The sequence below is a fragment of the Perca fluviatilis genome, chromosome 21, assembly GCF_010015445.1.
Source record: "Perca fluviatilis chromosome 21, GENO_Pfluv_1.0, whole genome shotgun sequence".
NCBI classification, from domain to species: Eukaryota; Metazoa; Chordata; class Actinopteri; order Perciformes; family Percidae; genus Perca; species Perca fluviatilis.
The window spans coordinates 23,240,674-23,254,827 of record NC_053132.1 but is presented as its reverse complement, the minus strand read 5'-3'; the positions used below and the strand labels follow the sequence as shown (position 1 = coordinate 23,254,827).

General features: G+C 44.1%; 1 protein-coding gene across 2 annotated transcripts; it reads right to left on the bottom strand.

Moving 5' to 3' along the window:
* Positions 1 to 10,040: 10,040 nt before the first annotated feature.
* Positions 10,041 to 13,225, bottom strand: LOC120550585 (flocculation protein FLO11-like). 2 transcript variants are annotated; one of them, XM_039787182.1, is made up of 2 exons: positions 12,193 to 13,225; positions 10,041 to 11,712 (listed from the first exon to the last, which is right to left on the bottom strand). In XM_039787182.1, the coding sequence occupies exon 2, from the start codon at positions 11,554 to 11,556 to the stop codon at positions 10,246 to 10,248; it is 1,311 nt and encodes a 436-aa protein (XP_039643116.1). In that variant the 5' UTR covers positions 11,557 to 11,712; positions 12,193 to 13,225; the 3' UTR covers positions 10,041 to 10,245. The 2 variants fall into 2 exon arrangements, with proteins under 2 accessions (XP_039643116.1, XP_039643117.1); XM_039787183.1 differs by having other exon boundaries at positions 10,041 to 11,592.
* Between the last annotated feature and the right edge of the window lie 929 nt (positions 13,226 to 14,154).

Genomic DNA, 14,154 nt, shown 5'->3' with positions numbered 1-14,154 from the left:
AGGCTTTTCCCTTGCTATCATGCTTTGATTTCCCCTGCTAACTAGCTGACGTTTTACTCTCAGTGACTTAGGCTCTCACTCACTCATTGATTCAGTTACTCACCTAATGACTTTCGCTGAATATTCAGTCACTGGCTTTTTCTCTCGCACATTCAAACACTGGCACTTTCCAGCCAGTGACTTCACTAAAGCATGTCTCTTCCTCCTGCTACCTCCCTCCTCTTTTTTCTAGCACACATTACAAAAATCTCTCACTGGCTGCCATGGGCCCGAGAACGAAATGGGCATAAACCTACATGGACACACACAAACGCACGCATGCACACGCACACGCACAAGCACACACACACAGACAGAAGAAGATCCTCCTTCGTCCTAAATCTGTCTAGCCAAGGCAACCTGTGACATCCACATACAAACAAACACTTTGTTCCGATTATGCAGAGACATTACGCAAACTATTTGAAATGCTACAATTGTGCTTCTCCTCCTCGTCAAACTAGGTTGGAAACATATGACTGCTGAAAGCAAAACGTATGCTACATACCTGCGTCAGTAGTGGTTTAGTGAATATGTGTGTTGTGTGCTTGGCAAAGGAGTGGCAGATGTCCCCGTTGACTGGGGGGGGACCTTTTCTGTGGGGAAAAGGAGCTGTACAGAGCCACAATTGTGCTCTTGCATAGCGTGGGACTTATTATGAGAGCCACATGCAGAATGTAGCACAATCAGACAGTGTAATCACACAGGAGCACAAGGAGCAACATGCATGTTACTGTACACAAGCATTACCGAACACTGCTGGATTGATGTGACGACCAGGCACATGAAAGCTGAGTTTAGCGGTGTTTAAAGTAAAATTTAGCCGACAAAAGTTCACTGGAAGCCAGGTTCAGAGCACCGGGAGCTGCCGGCCGTTTCAGCGGCCGCTACGGTTAAGTTTAGCGTAAGTAAAGTAAGCGGCATGCGGCGACGACAGTTAAGTTTAGGCACCAAAACGATTAGTTAAGATTAGAAATAAGATTGTTGTTTGGGTTAAAACACTCTACTAACCCTAACCCACGTTTCCTGGGTGGAAGTATTGTGTTTTCCCGGTTTCCCGTTTATCGGTGTTTAAAGCCCCAATGTCTCCTTCCAGGCAGAACTAGGATCAGGCAATGTTATGGTTATGGTTATGGTTAAGGTTAGGGTTAGGTGCCTTGAAGTCAACGGTCCCAGCACTGCCTGGAAGGAGATGTCGGGGACGTTTTCCCCCGGGACATGGACTCCACTCCCCGGCTTGAAAGCCCTGTTTTATGACCCAGCCATCCACCCCCTGTAGTCCAGTCATTTTAAGCCAAAATAGGGGTAAACCTATTTAAACCTTTTATATGTCAACAAGATTCAACAAGACATTTTCACCTGGCTATACCCAATGTTTAGATCTGTTGTGGTATTTATGCAAATTAGCACAGTCTTCACAGTAATTAGATTATGCACTGTTTGCCCATGTTAAACAATTTCAGAAAACTTGTAATACATTTTTTGTTTGTCTTGATGTACAGTAAGTAATCAACTCAGTAATTTTCATGGTGATATCTGAAGGTTAACATTTTTACCCTATTCACAAGAATGAATAGGCGTATGAATAGGCTATATTGGGGTCTTTTTGAAACTTTCCCCTAATGGGATTCTTCAGGGCTTTTTTTTCCTTACTCAGGACATATTGAGGATACAAAATCAGTTGAATTTGCTTCTGTTGCAATTTGGCCTACCTTTTTTCATAAAATGACTGGACTACTGCTCCCTTCGCCGTCCAGAGCGCTCTTACAGCAGCAGCAGTCAATGTGGTGCATACAACAAAAAATATCTGCAATACATATGAATTACAGTGCTTTACTTTCCATAGCTATATTTATGAATGGTTCCAGAACAGCCTGAATAGCTAAAGGAGCAGCCTCACTCAACACAACAGCTTATAGTACTAAACAGATGGGACTACAATTAAATAAAAACAAAAACAAACATACAGTCAGGTCAGTCAATGTGATATTTGCAGAGGGTTAGAGTTAGGGTTAGTCATGTCATGTATTGTAAAGTAACAACCACCACAAATTACCGATCATATACTTCAGGGTGTGACTTGTGAGGAGGGGGGGATGTTTTTTGATCATGCACAGCAAAACAAAACGTGCAAGAATTAAATCTCCCTTTCAATACCATGGATGTAGTGCCGCTCGGCCAGCCATGCCAAAGACACTTATTTATGAACTTAAATATCAAATGGAAAATAATGTCAAAATGAAATAGCACAACGTGGTGTCAACATTAAACACAGCGCTTTCAAGACGGAGAGCGGAGTTCACTTTGCGGCGAAAACTTCGTTTCACGGGAGTGTTTTAAACAAGATCTTTTTTTCTAAACTTAACTAGTCGTTTTGGTGCCTAGACTTAAAGGTCCCATGGCATGAAAATGTCACTTAATGAGGTTTTTTAACATTAATATGCGTTCCCCCAGCCTGCCTATGGTCCCCCAGTGGCTAGAAATGGGTATCCTGCTCTGCCTTTGAGAAAATGAAAGCTCAGATGGGCCGATCTGGAATCTTCTCCTTATGAGGTCATAAGGAGCAAGGTATTAGGGGACCACTAGGGTCTATATAAAAGAGACTTCAGATTCAGTATTAGGGGACCACTAGGGTCTATATAAAAGAGACTTCAGATACAGTATTAGGGGACCACTAGGGTCTATATAAAAGAGACTTCAGATACAGTATTAATTCAATTCAATTCAATTTTATTTATAGTAACTAATCATAACATAAGTTATCTCGAGACACTTTACAGATAGAGTAGGTCTAGACCACACTCTATAATTTACAAAGCCCCAACAATTCCAACAATTCCAGTAATTCCCTCAAGAGCAAGCAGTGCGACAGTGGCGAGGAAAAACTCCCTCTTGGGAAGAAACCTCGGACAGACCCAGGCTCTTGGTAGGCGGTGTCTGACGAGCCGGTTGGGGGTGTGATGAACAGTGGCGATAGTAGTCACATTAATAATGGAACAGTGACTGGATATAGCGTGAAGCTGCAGGGTTCAGCAGGACGCAGCATGACATTGCAGGGCATCGCTGAGCTCAGCAGGGAGTGCAGCAGGACCACGGCGACAGCTGCAACCAGGATCTTGGTGCCAACGTTCTCCAAGGAAATACGCTGGGGGAAAAAAGCATAAGGACTCCGGGAGTAAACTCCCCGAAGCTAGGATTAGTAACAAGCATTTCTGGGATGGGCTGCACACAAATAGTAATAGTAATAGTAACAGTAATAGAAAGGGAGAGGAGAGAGCAGCTCAGTGTGTCAAAGGAAGGAAGTCCCCCGGCAGTCTAGAACTATAACAGCGTAACCATAACAGGTAACTAAGAGAGACAGGTCATAAGGAGAGGTAGCTTTTTCGGGCTTAGAACTCTCCCCTGCCGGATCTGGCTTGGCTGGCCTGCCTCCCTCTACTTTGTTATGTATTATTAATCTAACAAATATGTAAAGAAGCAGTTGGGCCAGTTAGGTGAACACTGCAACTCCTCACTCCCTAACTATAAGCTTTATCAAATAGGAGAGTTTTAAGTTCATTCTTGAATGAGGTGACAGTTTCTGCCCCCCGAACCCAGATCGGGAGCTGGTTCCATAGGAGAGGAGCCTGATAACTGAAGGCTCTAGCTCCCATTCTACTTTTAGAGACTCTAGGTACCACCAGTAACTCTGCATTCTGGGGGCGCAGTGCTCTAGTGGGACAATAGGGTATTAGGAGCTCTTCTAGATATGATGGTGCTAGACCATTTAGAGCTTTGTAGGTCAAGAGAAGGACTTTAAACTCAATCCTGGATTCAACAGGAAGCCAATGCAGAGAAGCTAATACAGGAGAAATATGATCTCTTTTCTTAGTTCTTGTGAGAACACGCGCAGCATTCTGGATCAGTTGGAGAGTCTTAAGAGACTTATTTGAGCAACCTGACAGTAGGGAATTACAATAGTCCAGCCTGGAAGTAACAAATGCATGGACTAGTTTTTTCCAGTGTCTTTTGTTTTGGACAGGATATTCCTAATTTTGGCAATGTTACGAAGATGAAAAAAGGCTGTTCTTGAGGTTTGTTTTAGATTGGCATTAAAGGATATATCCTGATCAAAGATAACTCCTAAATTTCTAACAGTGGTGCTGGAGGCCAGGGCAACACCATCCAGAGTAGCTATATCTCTAGATAATGAAGTTCGGAGGTGTTTAGGGCCCAGCACAATAACTTCAGTTTTGTTAGGGTTTAACATCAGAAAATTATAGGTCATCCAGGATTTTATATCCTTAATGCACGCTTGAAATTTAGCTAGCTGACTGGTTTCGTCTGGTTTGATTGACAAGTATAATTGGGTGTCATCCGCATAACAGTGAAAGTTAATTGAGTGTTTTCTAATAATATTGCCTAGAGGAAGCATATATAAGGAGAATAGAATTGGTCCAAGCACTGAGCCTTGAGGAACCCCATGGCTAACTTTAGCGTACTTGGAGGATTTATCATTAACATTCACAAATTGAGATCGATCAGAGAAATAGGACCTAAACCAACTCAGAGCAATTCCTTTAATGCCAACCAAGTGTTCCAATCTCTGTAACAGGATTGAATGGTCAATAGTGTCAAATGCAGCACTAAGATCTAGTAAAACAAGAATGGAGACAAGACCTTTGTCTGCAGCAGTTAAAAGGTCGTTAGTAATTTTCACCAGTGCCGTCTCTGTGCTATGATTCTTTCTAAATCTTGATTGAAAGTCATCAAATAAACTATTGCTATGTAGAAAATCACATAACTGATTAGCAACCACCTTCTCAAGGATCTTGGATAGAAAGGGAAGGTTAGATATAGGTCTATAGTTTGCTAAGACCTCAGGATCCAGGGTGGGTTTTTTCAGAAGAGGTTTTATCACAGCTACTTTAAATGACTGTGGTACATAACCTGTTAATAGAGACATATTGATCATATCTAGTAATGAAGTGTTAACCACAGGTAATGCTTCTTTGAGTAGTCTCGTTGAGATGGGGTCCAAGAGACAGGTAGATGGCTTAGCTGAGGATATCTTTAACAATAATTGTTGAAGGTCTATAGGATAAAAGCAGTCTAAGTATATGTCGAGACTAGTCTTTATTTCTACACGCAATGTGCGCTTTAAAGGTGAACCGTTAGAAGTTGAGTGTAAAAGGTGATGAATTTTATCTCTAATTGTTGTAATTTTATCATTGAAGAAGCTCATGAAGTCATCACTACTCAGAGCTAGAGGAATAGATGGCTCAGTAGAGCTGTGGCTATCTGTCAGCCTGGCGACAGTGCTGAAAAGAAAACCTTGGGTTGTTCTTGTTTTCTTCTATTAGTGATGAGTAATAGTCTGATCTGGCCTTTCTTAGGGCCTTCCTATAGGTTTTGAGACTTTCTTGCCAATCCAAACGAGATTCTTCCACCTTGGTGGAACGCCACTTACATTCGAGGTTTTGCGAGATTTGTTTTTAATTCTCGAGTTTGGGAGTTATACCAAGGTGCTAGTTTCCTTTGCTTCATCATCTTCTTTTTCAGGGAAGCGACGGAGTCTAAGGTCGTCCGTAGGCGGAGTAAATCGCCGTCTACAAATGCATCAATTTGAGAGGGACTGAGGTTAACATACAGGTCCTCTGTTATGTTAAGGCATGACATAGAGTCGAATGCTGTTGGAATATCTTCTTTAAATTTAGCTATAGCACTGTCAGATAAGCATCTGGTGTAGGAGCTTTTATCTAATTTAATATAATCAGGTAGTAAGAATTCGAAAGTGATTAAAGAATGATCTGATAATACCGAATTCTGCGAAAATATTATTAAATCCTCAATTTCAATACCATATGCCAGCACAAGATCGAGGGGGTGGTTAAAACAGTGCGCGTCGCTGTGCACACTCTGACTGAAACCGATTGAATCCAGTAATGAGTTGAAAGCAGTTACTAAGGCTGTCATTGTCAATGTCCACATGGATATTAAAATCACCTACAAGAAGTACTTGGTCTGATTTAAGGACTAAACATGATAAAAACTCTGAGAATTCAGATAAAAATTCAGAATACGGACCTGGAGCCCTGTAAATAACAACGAATATAATTGGCTGTAATGTTTTCCATTTTGGATGTTGAAGATTAAGAACAAGACTTTCAAATGAGTTATAATGTAATTTAGGTTTAGGAGTAATTAACAGGCTTGCATCAAAGATGGCTGCAACTCCCCCTCCTCGGCCTGAGCCTCTAGGAATTTGAGTATTAATATGGCTGGGAGGAGTGGCTTCATTTAGACTAATCGTGCGTGTCCCAGCCAGGTTTCAGTAAGACAAAATAAATCAATTTTATTATCTGATATCAACTCGTTTACCAATACTGCTTTAGAAGACAGAGATCTAATATTTAATAGTCCACATCTAATTTTCCTATTTTGTTCTATTGCAGTCGTTTTAATTCCAATTAGGTTGTTAAGTATAGCGCATCTTTTGTTTACCTTTGATTTAACCGATCTGAGCCGGGGGACAGACACCGTGCTTATTAGACTATGAGTGGGCGACTGCTCAGGGGACCCCTAAGGTCTATATAAAAGAGACTTCAGATACAGTATTAGGGGACCACTAAGGTCTATATAAAAGAGACTTCAGATACAGTATTAGGGGACCACTAAGGTCTATATAAAAGCATCCAAAGAGCACCATGTCATGGGACCTTTAACTGTCATCACCGCATGACGCTCACTTTTTCTGGCTAAACTCCACACTGAAAGGGCCGTCATCCGGCAGTGCCTGTAGCCGGCTCGCAGTATAATAACAATTCAGCAGAGGCAGGGATATATAGACCAGAAAGGCACACCCCCTGGAAAATTGCACCCTGATATACTTTATAAACCTTTGTGGGTGGAAAATTACACTGGTTAGTGAGAAAACATGTGTGAGCCTTTGGAACAATTTGGATTCAAATTCAGAAGGCTGACTCGGCTTCTCAGCGAAGAAAAAAAGGGGACGAAAAGGAACACCATCCATCAATCCATCAAAAGGTCAAAGTCTGAGAGGATAATGAGCGACATGTGGCAGCATTAGTAAGGAACATTTTGTGCAAGCTCAGTCTAGACTTCTTGGAGCTACTACTACGTTGTGTCACATCCAGAGATAACCTTTGGGATTTTTGGGAGTCAGCAGATTTGAGTGAAACAGACTTTGCTTATCCTTGGCCAAACCTGAATGAAAAACAGATGTTGTGGGGTAAATTGCCAAAAGCACAAACTGACTCAAGGTAATAGAAGTGCCGCATGAATAGAGCAGCTGTCATTACAGAAAAGAAAGGAAGTGAATTTGTTTTAATCAGATTTAACTGTTTCAGAAAGGTATCCGTCTACGTATACGGTCTGAGCTGCCTTTGTTTTGAACTGCTTTCTGTCTGCACCAGTCACCAAATCTCTCATTTCTACCAACAACACTTCACCTTCAGTGTCTGGCCTTCTTATTGTCACGGTTTCTTTTATTCTTCCTTATTAGATACATAGCTTACTGGAAGTGGTGCTCAGGCAGAGCATGGGTCAGATTAACTCTCACTTGACAAAAAGGTACAGCCATTAGAGTCTTAGAACAGGCTGTTCTCATGAACCACTTGTCCATGCTGTAAACTGTAGCTATGAAAAGTAATGCACTGTAATTTGTGTGTATTGCACAAATGTATTACTGTGTGCACCACGTTGATTGCTGCTGTATAAGAGGGCTCAGGTCTATGTAGTGAGGAGGTCGGGCTGGATAGATTTGTCATAAAACACGGTGCTTTAAAGCAGGGGAGTGGAGTTCAGGGGGTCAGCCCTATGTTCCCACAGCCCTATGTTCCCACAGCCCTATGGTCCCACAGGCCTATGGTCCTATATTTCTAAGAATTCTTTTTTCACTGAAAATTAGGCCCTATGTTCCCACATTTCTAAGATTTTTTAGGGTTAGGGTTAGATTCCATCTGTAGTCCATTGCTACTGGATAATAGGTTGGGTGTGATTGGCTACCAAATTGGGAGAAAGGGGGATATAATCTGAAACAAATTTATGAAAAAGGAAATAGGGCCTAATTTTGAAAAAAGATCTTAGAATTGTGGGAACATAGGGCAGTGGGAACATAGGGCCTAATTTTCAGTGAACATTTTTTTTTGAAATGTGGGAACATAGGGCTGTGGGACCATTGGTGGGCTGTGGGAACATAAGGCTGTGGGACCACTGGGCTTTGAGAACATAGGGCTGTGGGACCATTGGGCTGTGGGAACATAGGGCTGTGGGACCATTGGGCTGTGGGACCATTGGGCTGTGGGAAGATAGGGCTGTGGGACCATTGGGCTGTGGGAACATACGGCTGTGGGACCACTGTTGACCGGTGTGGCAGTTCGCTGAGGCATCGCGTCGCTCGCTGTGGCCGAGCCAACCCCTTTTTATTGCCTTCCCCTCAGCAAACCCCCGGCCCTACTAGTGCCCTCTTTTGCCGTACGGACGAACGCCAGTTGCCCGTCAGCGGGGCGGATGTTTTGACCTATACTAAAAAGGAGTTGCTTTTGACGCTTCCCTGATTAATTTTAGTTTATAGAGACACACACGCCCTCCGTCTAAGGAGAAGCCCTCGCCCGGATCAGGGAACCCGAAGGCGAGACAAGAGGTTAGATACACACTACACCAGACGTCCCCAAAAACACGGGCTCTTATCCCCCTGTATATGACAAGCACTGCCCGAGGGGATCTTTAAAACCAATGATTTTTCTTTAGTACTCACGGTTAGCCGTCCTCCCAGGGTCACCGGAGGTCCCTTCCTTCTCAAGGACGCCCGCCTTGCCCTTCTTGGTCGCCCGACTGAGAGAGGGGGATGCTCAGAGGCTCTGACCAGGCCGCGCGGATAGGGAAATGCACTCCCACTAGGAGATAACAGGAGGTCTGCGTGTCCAAGTCGATCCCCGCCGGGAGGCAACTCTCCACGGGCGGTTAAAGAGGAGTCACTAACCCCCGTAAGGGGGGAAACCCCACCTGCTTGACAGCGGGCGGTACGATCCCAGAGAAAATAAAGAACTGGCAAAGATTGGGTCCCCTAGTCTAAAATCAGACTCAGGTGATTTTTATTATTTTGTGACAAAAGCAGAAATTAAAAGCAAGTGGTCCTTTACAACATAAAACTAAAAATACAAATAAAGATAAAGCCTCCGCTCTAACAGAGGTATTTAAAGCTGCTTCTCTTTTCCTCCTGGCCCTGTCTCTCCCTCACTCATAAACGAGCAGGTAATCTCCTTCTTCGATGTCGAAGAGGGTAAATAAATCTTCCCCACAACGGCCGAAAATAGCGTCTGGGTAAAAACTAAGAGAGAAGAACACTTTTGGCCTCTGTATAACAGAGGTATTCGGGGCCGCTTCTCAGAGATAGTCTTTTTTCTTTTTTCCCTCCCTTACACTCAGCGAAGCAAGGGAACCCCTCTCCAGCTGGGAGAGTGATAATGAATCTTCCCCAAAACACAGAAAGTGCAAGGGTAGATGGAGAAGGCTTCATGGTATCCCGATGCCACGTAAAGCACTCGGTAAAAGAGCCCAAAAGGGTAAAAGGGGCCAAAAGGCACCCAAAAGAGGGGCTCACCCGAAAGGGGCCGCTACTCGGCAAAAACACTCATATTTATACACAAAAAACATTTTACTCCTCCCAAAATTATCAAAAGGGACGTACTATATGTACTTCCCTATCCTTGTAAGGTAATGTAGGAAACACTTCACAAATAACGTTACAGTAATGAACTTCATGAACTCTACAGCTCGTGTGCTGTGTGTACCACATGTGCCTTCAAGACGCACACACACAGCTGCATGCACCCATCAAGGCCGCAGCTCTGCCTGTGCCCTTCTTATCTGTCTAGGTACTTTCCTACACCTTACAGTTTCTTAAAGAAAGCTCTTTCTGTCCTAAAATGCTAAAACAGATCAGTATGTAAGCAAAAGACAGATTTAATATATAAGCAAGATATATTTTTTTTGGGGGTTTCAACACACACACTAAGCAATGATATAGTTTGCTTTTCAAAACACATCTATCTAAGTGATTATATGGTTATCTTGTTAATACTGACAACGCTATATATGTTGTAAAGCAAGAAATGACATGGATTCTGCTATTTCTTTGTTTTTGAGTTTTCATCTGGCCTCGCGGACAACATCCTCCCATGAAAACACGAAAACTATCAGTGTTCAAAGTTTATTATAGTCCAGAATGATGACCAAGGGGTCCTGATCACGGTTCGTCAGGATCAGGAACCTGTTGCTGGTTGCGGTAAACACATGCCAGTGTTTATCGACAGGAATGCACTCTCCGTCTCCATCTGGGAAATCAGAGGTCACCGTCTTCAGATGAGTAGAATTCTTGATAAAGTAATCCATATTTTCTGTGGAAGGTTCTATCGTCCAATTGTGGCAGAACTGTCCCAGTTTCACGTGTGTGAAATATTTCCACATGGCCGGGTCACCAGTTGCACGCGGGTGAACCCTAGTTTTCTTGTGTCTGTCCCCCACCTGACCAAACTGGTAGATCTTGAAGGCTGACTCCTCTGTTGCCTGAGAGTCAGGGATTGGCACAGGGACAGGGGTGTCCATCGGGACGGGGGCATCCATTGATACCTCGGAGTTTGGGACCGGTGTAGGAACAGGATTTCCTACAGGTCCCTCTGGTTCAGTCTGAGTTCCTCTAGACATTTTGGCAGGGAAATTAGAGGGGGTTTGAGTTTGAGTACTTTTTCTCTTCTTCTTGTGTTTTCTGACATGCGGGCGAGTCTCAGAGCTTGCGGGAACAGCAGGCAGTGGTGAGGGGAACAGCGAGGAGGAGGGGGAGCACTGGTCTGGATCTTGCCCACCTGCTACCGGGGTCCCGGCTTGCTGACTGCTCGTGGCCGCCTCCTGAGTGGATTCCTGGCCCGTTCTGCCGGGCCCGGGTTGCAGTAGCTCACCAGCCGCTCCAAGATGCCTCTCCTTCTTGTCCTTCTTCTTGTTCTTCCTCCGGTTCTTTGCATCTGCTGGGTTCACCTCCAGCGTTGTTTCTGTTCCACCCGCTTGTGTCATCTCCCGGGTTGAAGACTGACACGGATAGGGGTCGAACACGACATACGGCTCCGGCCCGCCCTTCGCCAGCATCTTTGTTATCTCTCTCTGTTCTGGAGTCTGCCACCACCATGGGGACGGTAACCAGGGTATCAATGGATTGGGAGTGTATATCGTCAATGGCTGAGGAGAAGATCTCTCCGAGGTCAGTGGGGGGGATGGACTCCTCTCGGGTGTGTGAGAGGGAGTCCTCACCAGCAGGATCGGAGAGGGCCTCTCCGAAGTCAGCAATGGGGATGGATCTCTCTCGGATGTGTGAGGGGAAGTCCTCACTGGTAGGATCGGAGAAGGGCACCTCGATGCCGAAGCTGATCCTGCCAAGGCTGAGGAGCTGGTACTCTCCATCCTCTCCATCCCCGATGCCAAGACTATTAAGAGTTTGGAGGAATGATTCACCCGAGCATCCATCTCCACCGTCACTCGCCTCTAGCCCTCCACCCTTGGCTGGAGGAACATTTGACAGGTAAACATCCCGTGGCTGGTAATTGTCATATCTTTTGCTGAGGCTACTTCTCCAGTCCGGGTATTGAACACTATCCACCCTTCTCCTTCATCCAGAGTAAACTGGTAGAACAGAAGAGGGCATGATTTTTACTGTGTTCACAAAAATAAACCCTTCTTCTATTCCTAATGTCTATCTACAGAAGACCTCCTACCCCTCCTCTTTCTTATCTTAGAGGGGCCCAGCATCTCAGCCAGGTTTTTATGGAGGTTATTTATGGCCAGAATCCACCTATATTGGACCTGGTATAACTTTGTAATAAACCTCCCCAATTATACATGGGTGAAAATAACCTAAGATGCTTTAATAAGCCTGCCACTTTCCTATTTCTATCTTTACTACATTTATGACATAAACCCACAGATAATTACTGCATGGCCTGAACACAACAAGTGCCAGGTAGTCATAATTCATGGGCAGGCAAAAGCATTCTAAGGCCTACAATGTTTTATAAGTAATGGTACATCTTGCTATATGTAACCTATACAATATACCCTATTGACATTACAAGATACTTCAATAGGTAAATAATAAAATCTTACCCCATTAAGCATGTTCAAACTTTCATCCAACTCTGCAAAAGAGTTGATCTGGTTTGCTTCGTTCTCCATTGCTTTTGAGTAATACATTTGTCAAGGTGCAGTTACACGCTCTAGTCTCCTCACAATTTGGGGAGCAAGTAAAGATGATTGCTTGATGTGTGTAAGCTATTGTCCTATGTGTGGTTATCAGCTCCACCTCCTCTTCCGGTGGTAAGGCCCTGGCCCATCAGAGTTTCTATTCTTCAAGGTCAGGTGCCCTCCTCTGTATCTTATCTTTAAACGGCTTGATCAAGAGCCTTATATTTTCTGCTCTTGCATTTTCGCTGAATCAATAGCCATGTTAGTTTCCAGCTCGCAAACCCAACAGCCATACAAGACAGCAAAGCCACAAGAGCATATAAACATCCCCATAATGCATTACCCACCCATCCCATAACAGAGCCAACTGAGCTCGCAACAGTAGTTACTGTCACCTCTGCAGCCCTTTTTATGTTGGTAGGTAAAGACACCATAGAGTCCGTAAACACAGACAAAAACCTTTTATTTTGATAGCTTGATAAGTGATTCCAGTTCCTGGCAGCCACAATATCAACACATTGGCTGCAGAAAGTAAACATAGCATTACCACTGCATTCAATCCCTGTTTTGGCCACTACCGGTTTCCTTGCTGTGGGCCTGGTTGCTCTAAGGCCTTGCCAGACTATTTCATAGCACTGGATCCCACAGTGGACACAATGTCCAGGTATATAATTTTCCCATTTCAAAATGTCATTGGATCGTTCATCATCATTTTTACCCACATATTGGACTCCTCTAAAGTCGACGGACAGCAGAAATCGGTATCTGGGACGAATCGTAACCATCTTGGGTGTGTCTCTTTCTAAGCTGCAGTTAAGAAATATGTACTGGGTATTTATAACCTTTCAGTACTACTAGATCGTTAGGTAGCTGAAATTGAACTACCAGACAGATATTTCTGTGAACTTATCAAGGGACAGACTGTGAACTGTCCCGGATTTAGCAAGGTTTACCGAGATCCGCTGCAACTCTCAGTTCTTTTTCAGGACTGAGGACCTATTTTTTTGATGTTTTTTCTTTACATAATTTATTTTATCTGCTTTTATATGTTTGACTGTTTTAACTGCTATTTCACATTTCATGTAAAGCACTTTGGATTGCCCTGTTACTGGAATATGCTATATAAATAAAGCTGCCTTGCCTTACCCCCGTACCCTGAAGCTTGATTTAACGCCTGCTTCAGTCCTTGTGTAATCCGAGTATATCTAGACCTCGTCCCCGTCCTGACAAACAGGAGAGGAGTCGGTAACTTGTTTTGGCTTATAATCTACCAGTTTCCCCTGACTCATTCATATATGCCACTCCTGCTGTAAACCCACTTTTCCTACACCGTTCTAAGTACTACGTATCGCTCTGCCCATCTTTTTGACTGGGTATTATAGTTAGCAGACTAATCTGTCCCAGCGGAAATACTGGGCCTTCTTCAGGCTCCATGAGGCCGTCAGACAGCAGGCTATCCCACTGGCTTCCCGTACGTCTGTGTCCAGACCCCGAGGAAGCTGTAGGCCAGCCACCACTTGTCCTTCCGGCCTAGTCATGAAAGTCCCTGAAAGTCTCCACATCCTCCTGATTTTCCTCAGGAGATCCCTGTCCATTCAACCTGTGGGTACCATTCCTTCGGGGCGGTTTCGGGGGTTCCCATCCTCCTGAGCCCCTTAGGGGATCTGGATCTGGGTCACCTCCTCCTCCACCTCCTCCGGCTCTTCCCCCGGATCTACTGGCAGGCACATCCCTATGCTGCCTTTCTACAGATCTATCTCTATGAATACAGCCTTCCTGGTAAAAATCATATCCTTGTTTAAGATATGAGCTTTTCCAGGGTCCCCCGTTTCTTGGCATTGCCAGGACTTCAGGGCCTGTCATAGACTTCTCTACGCATCTTTT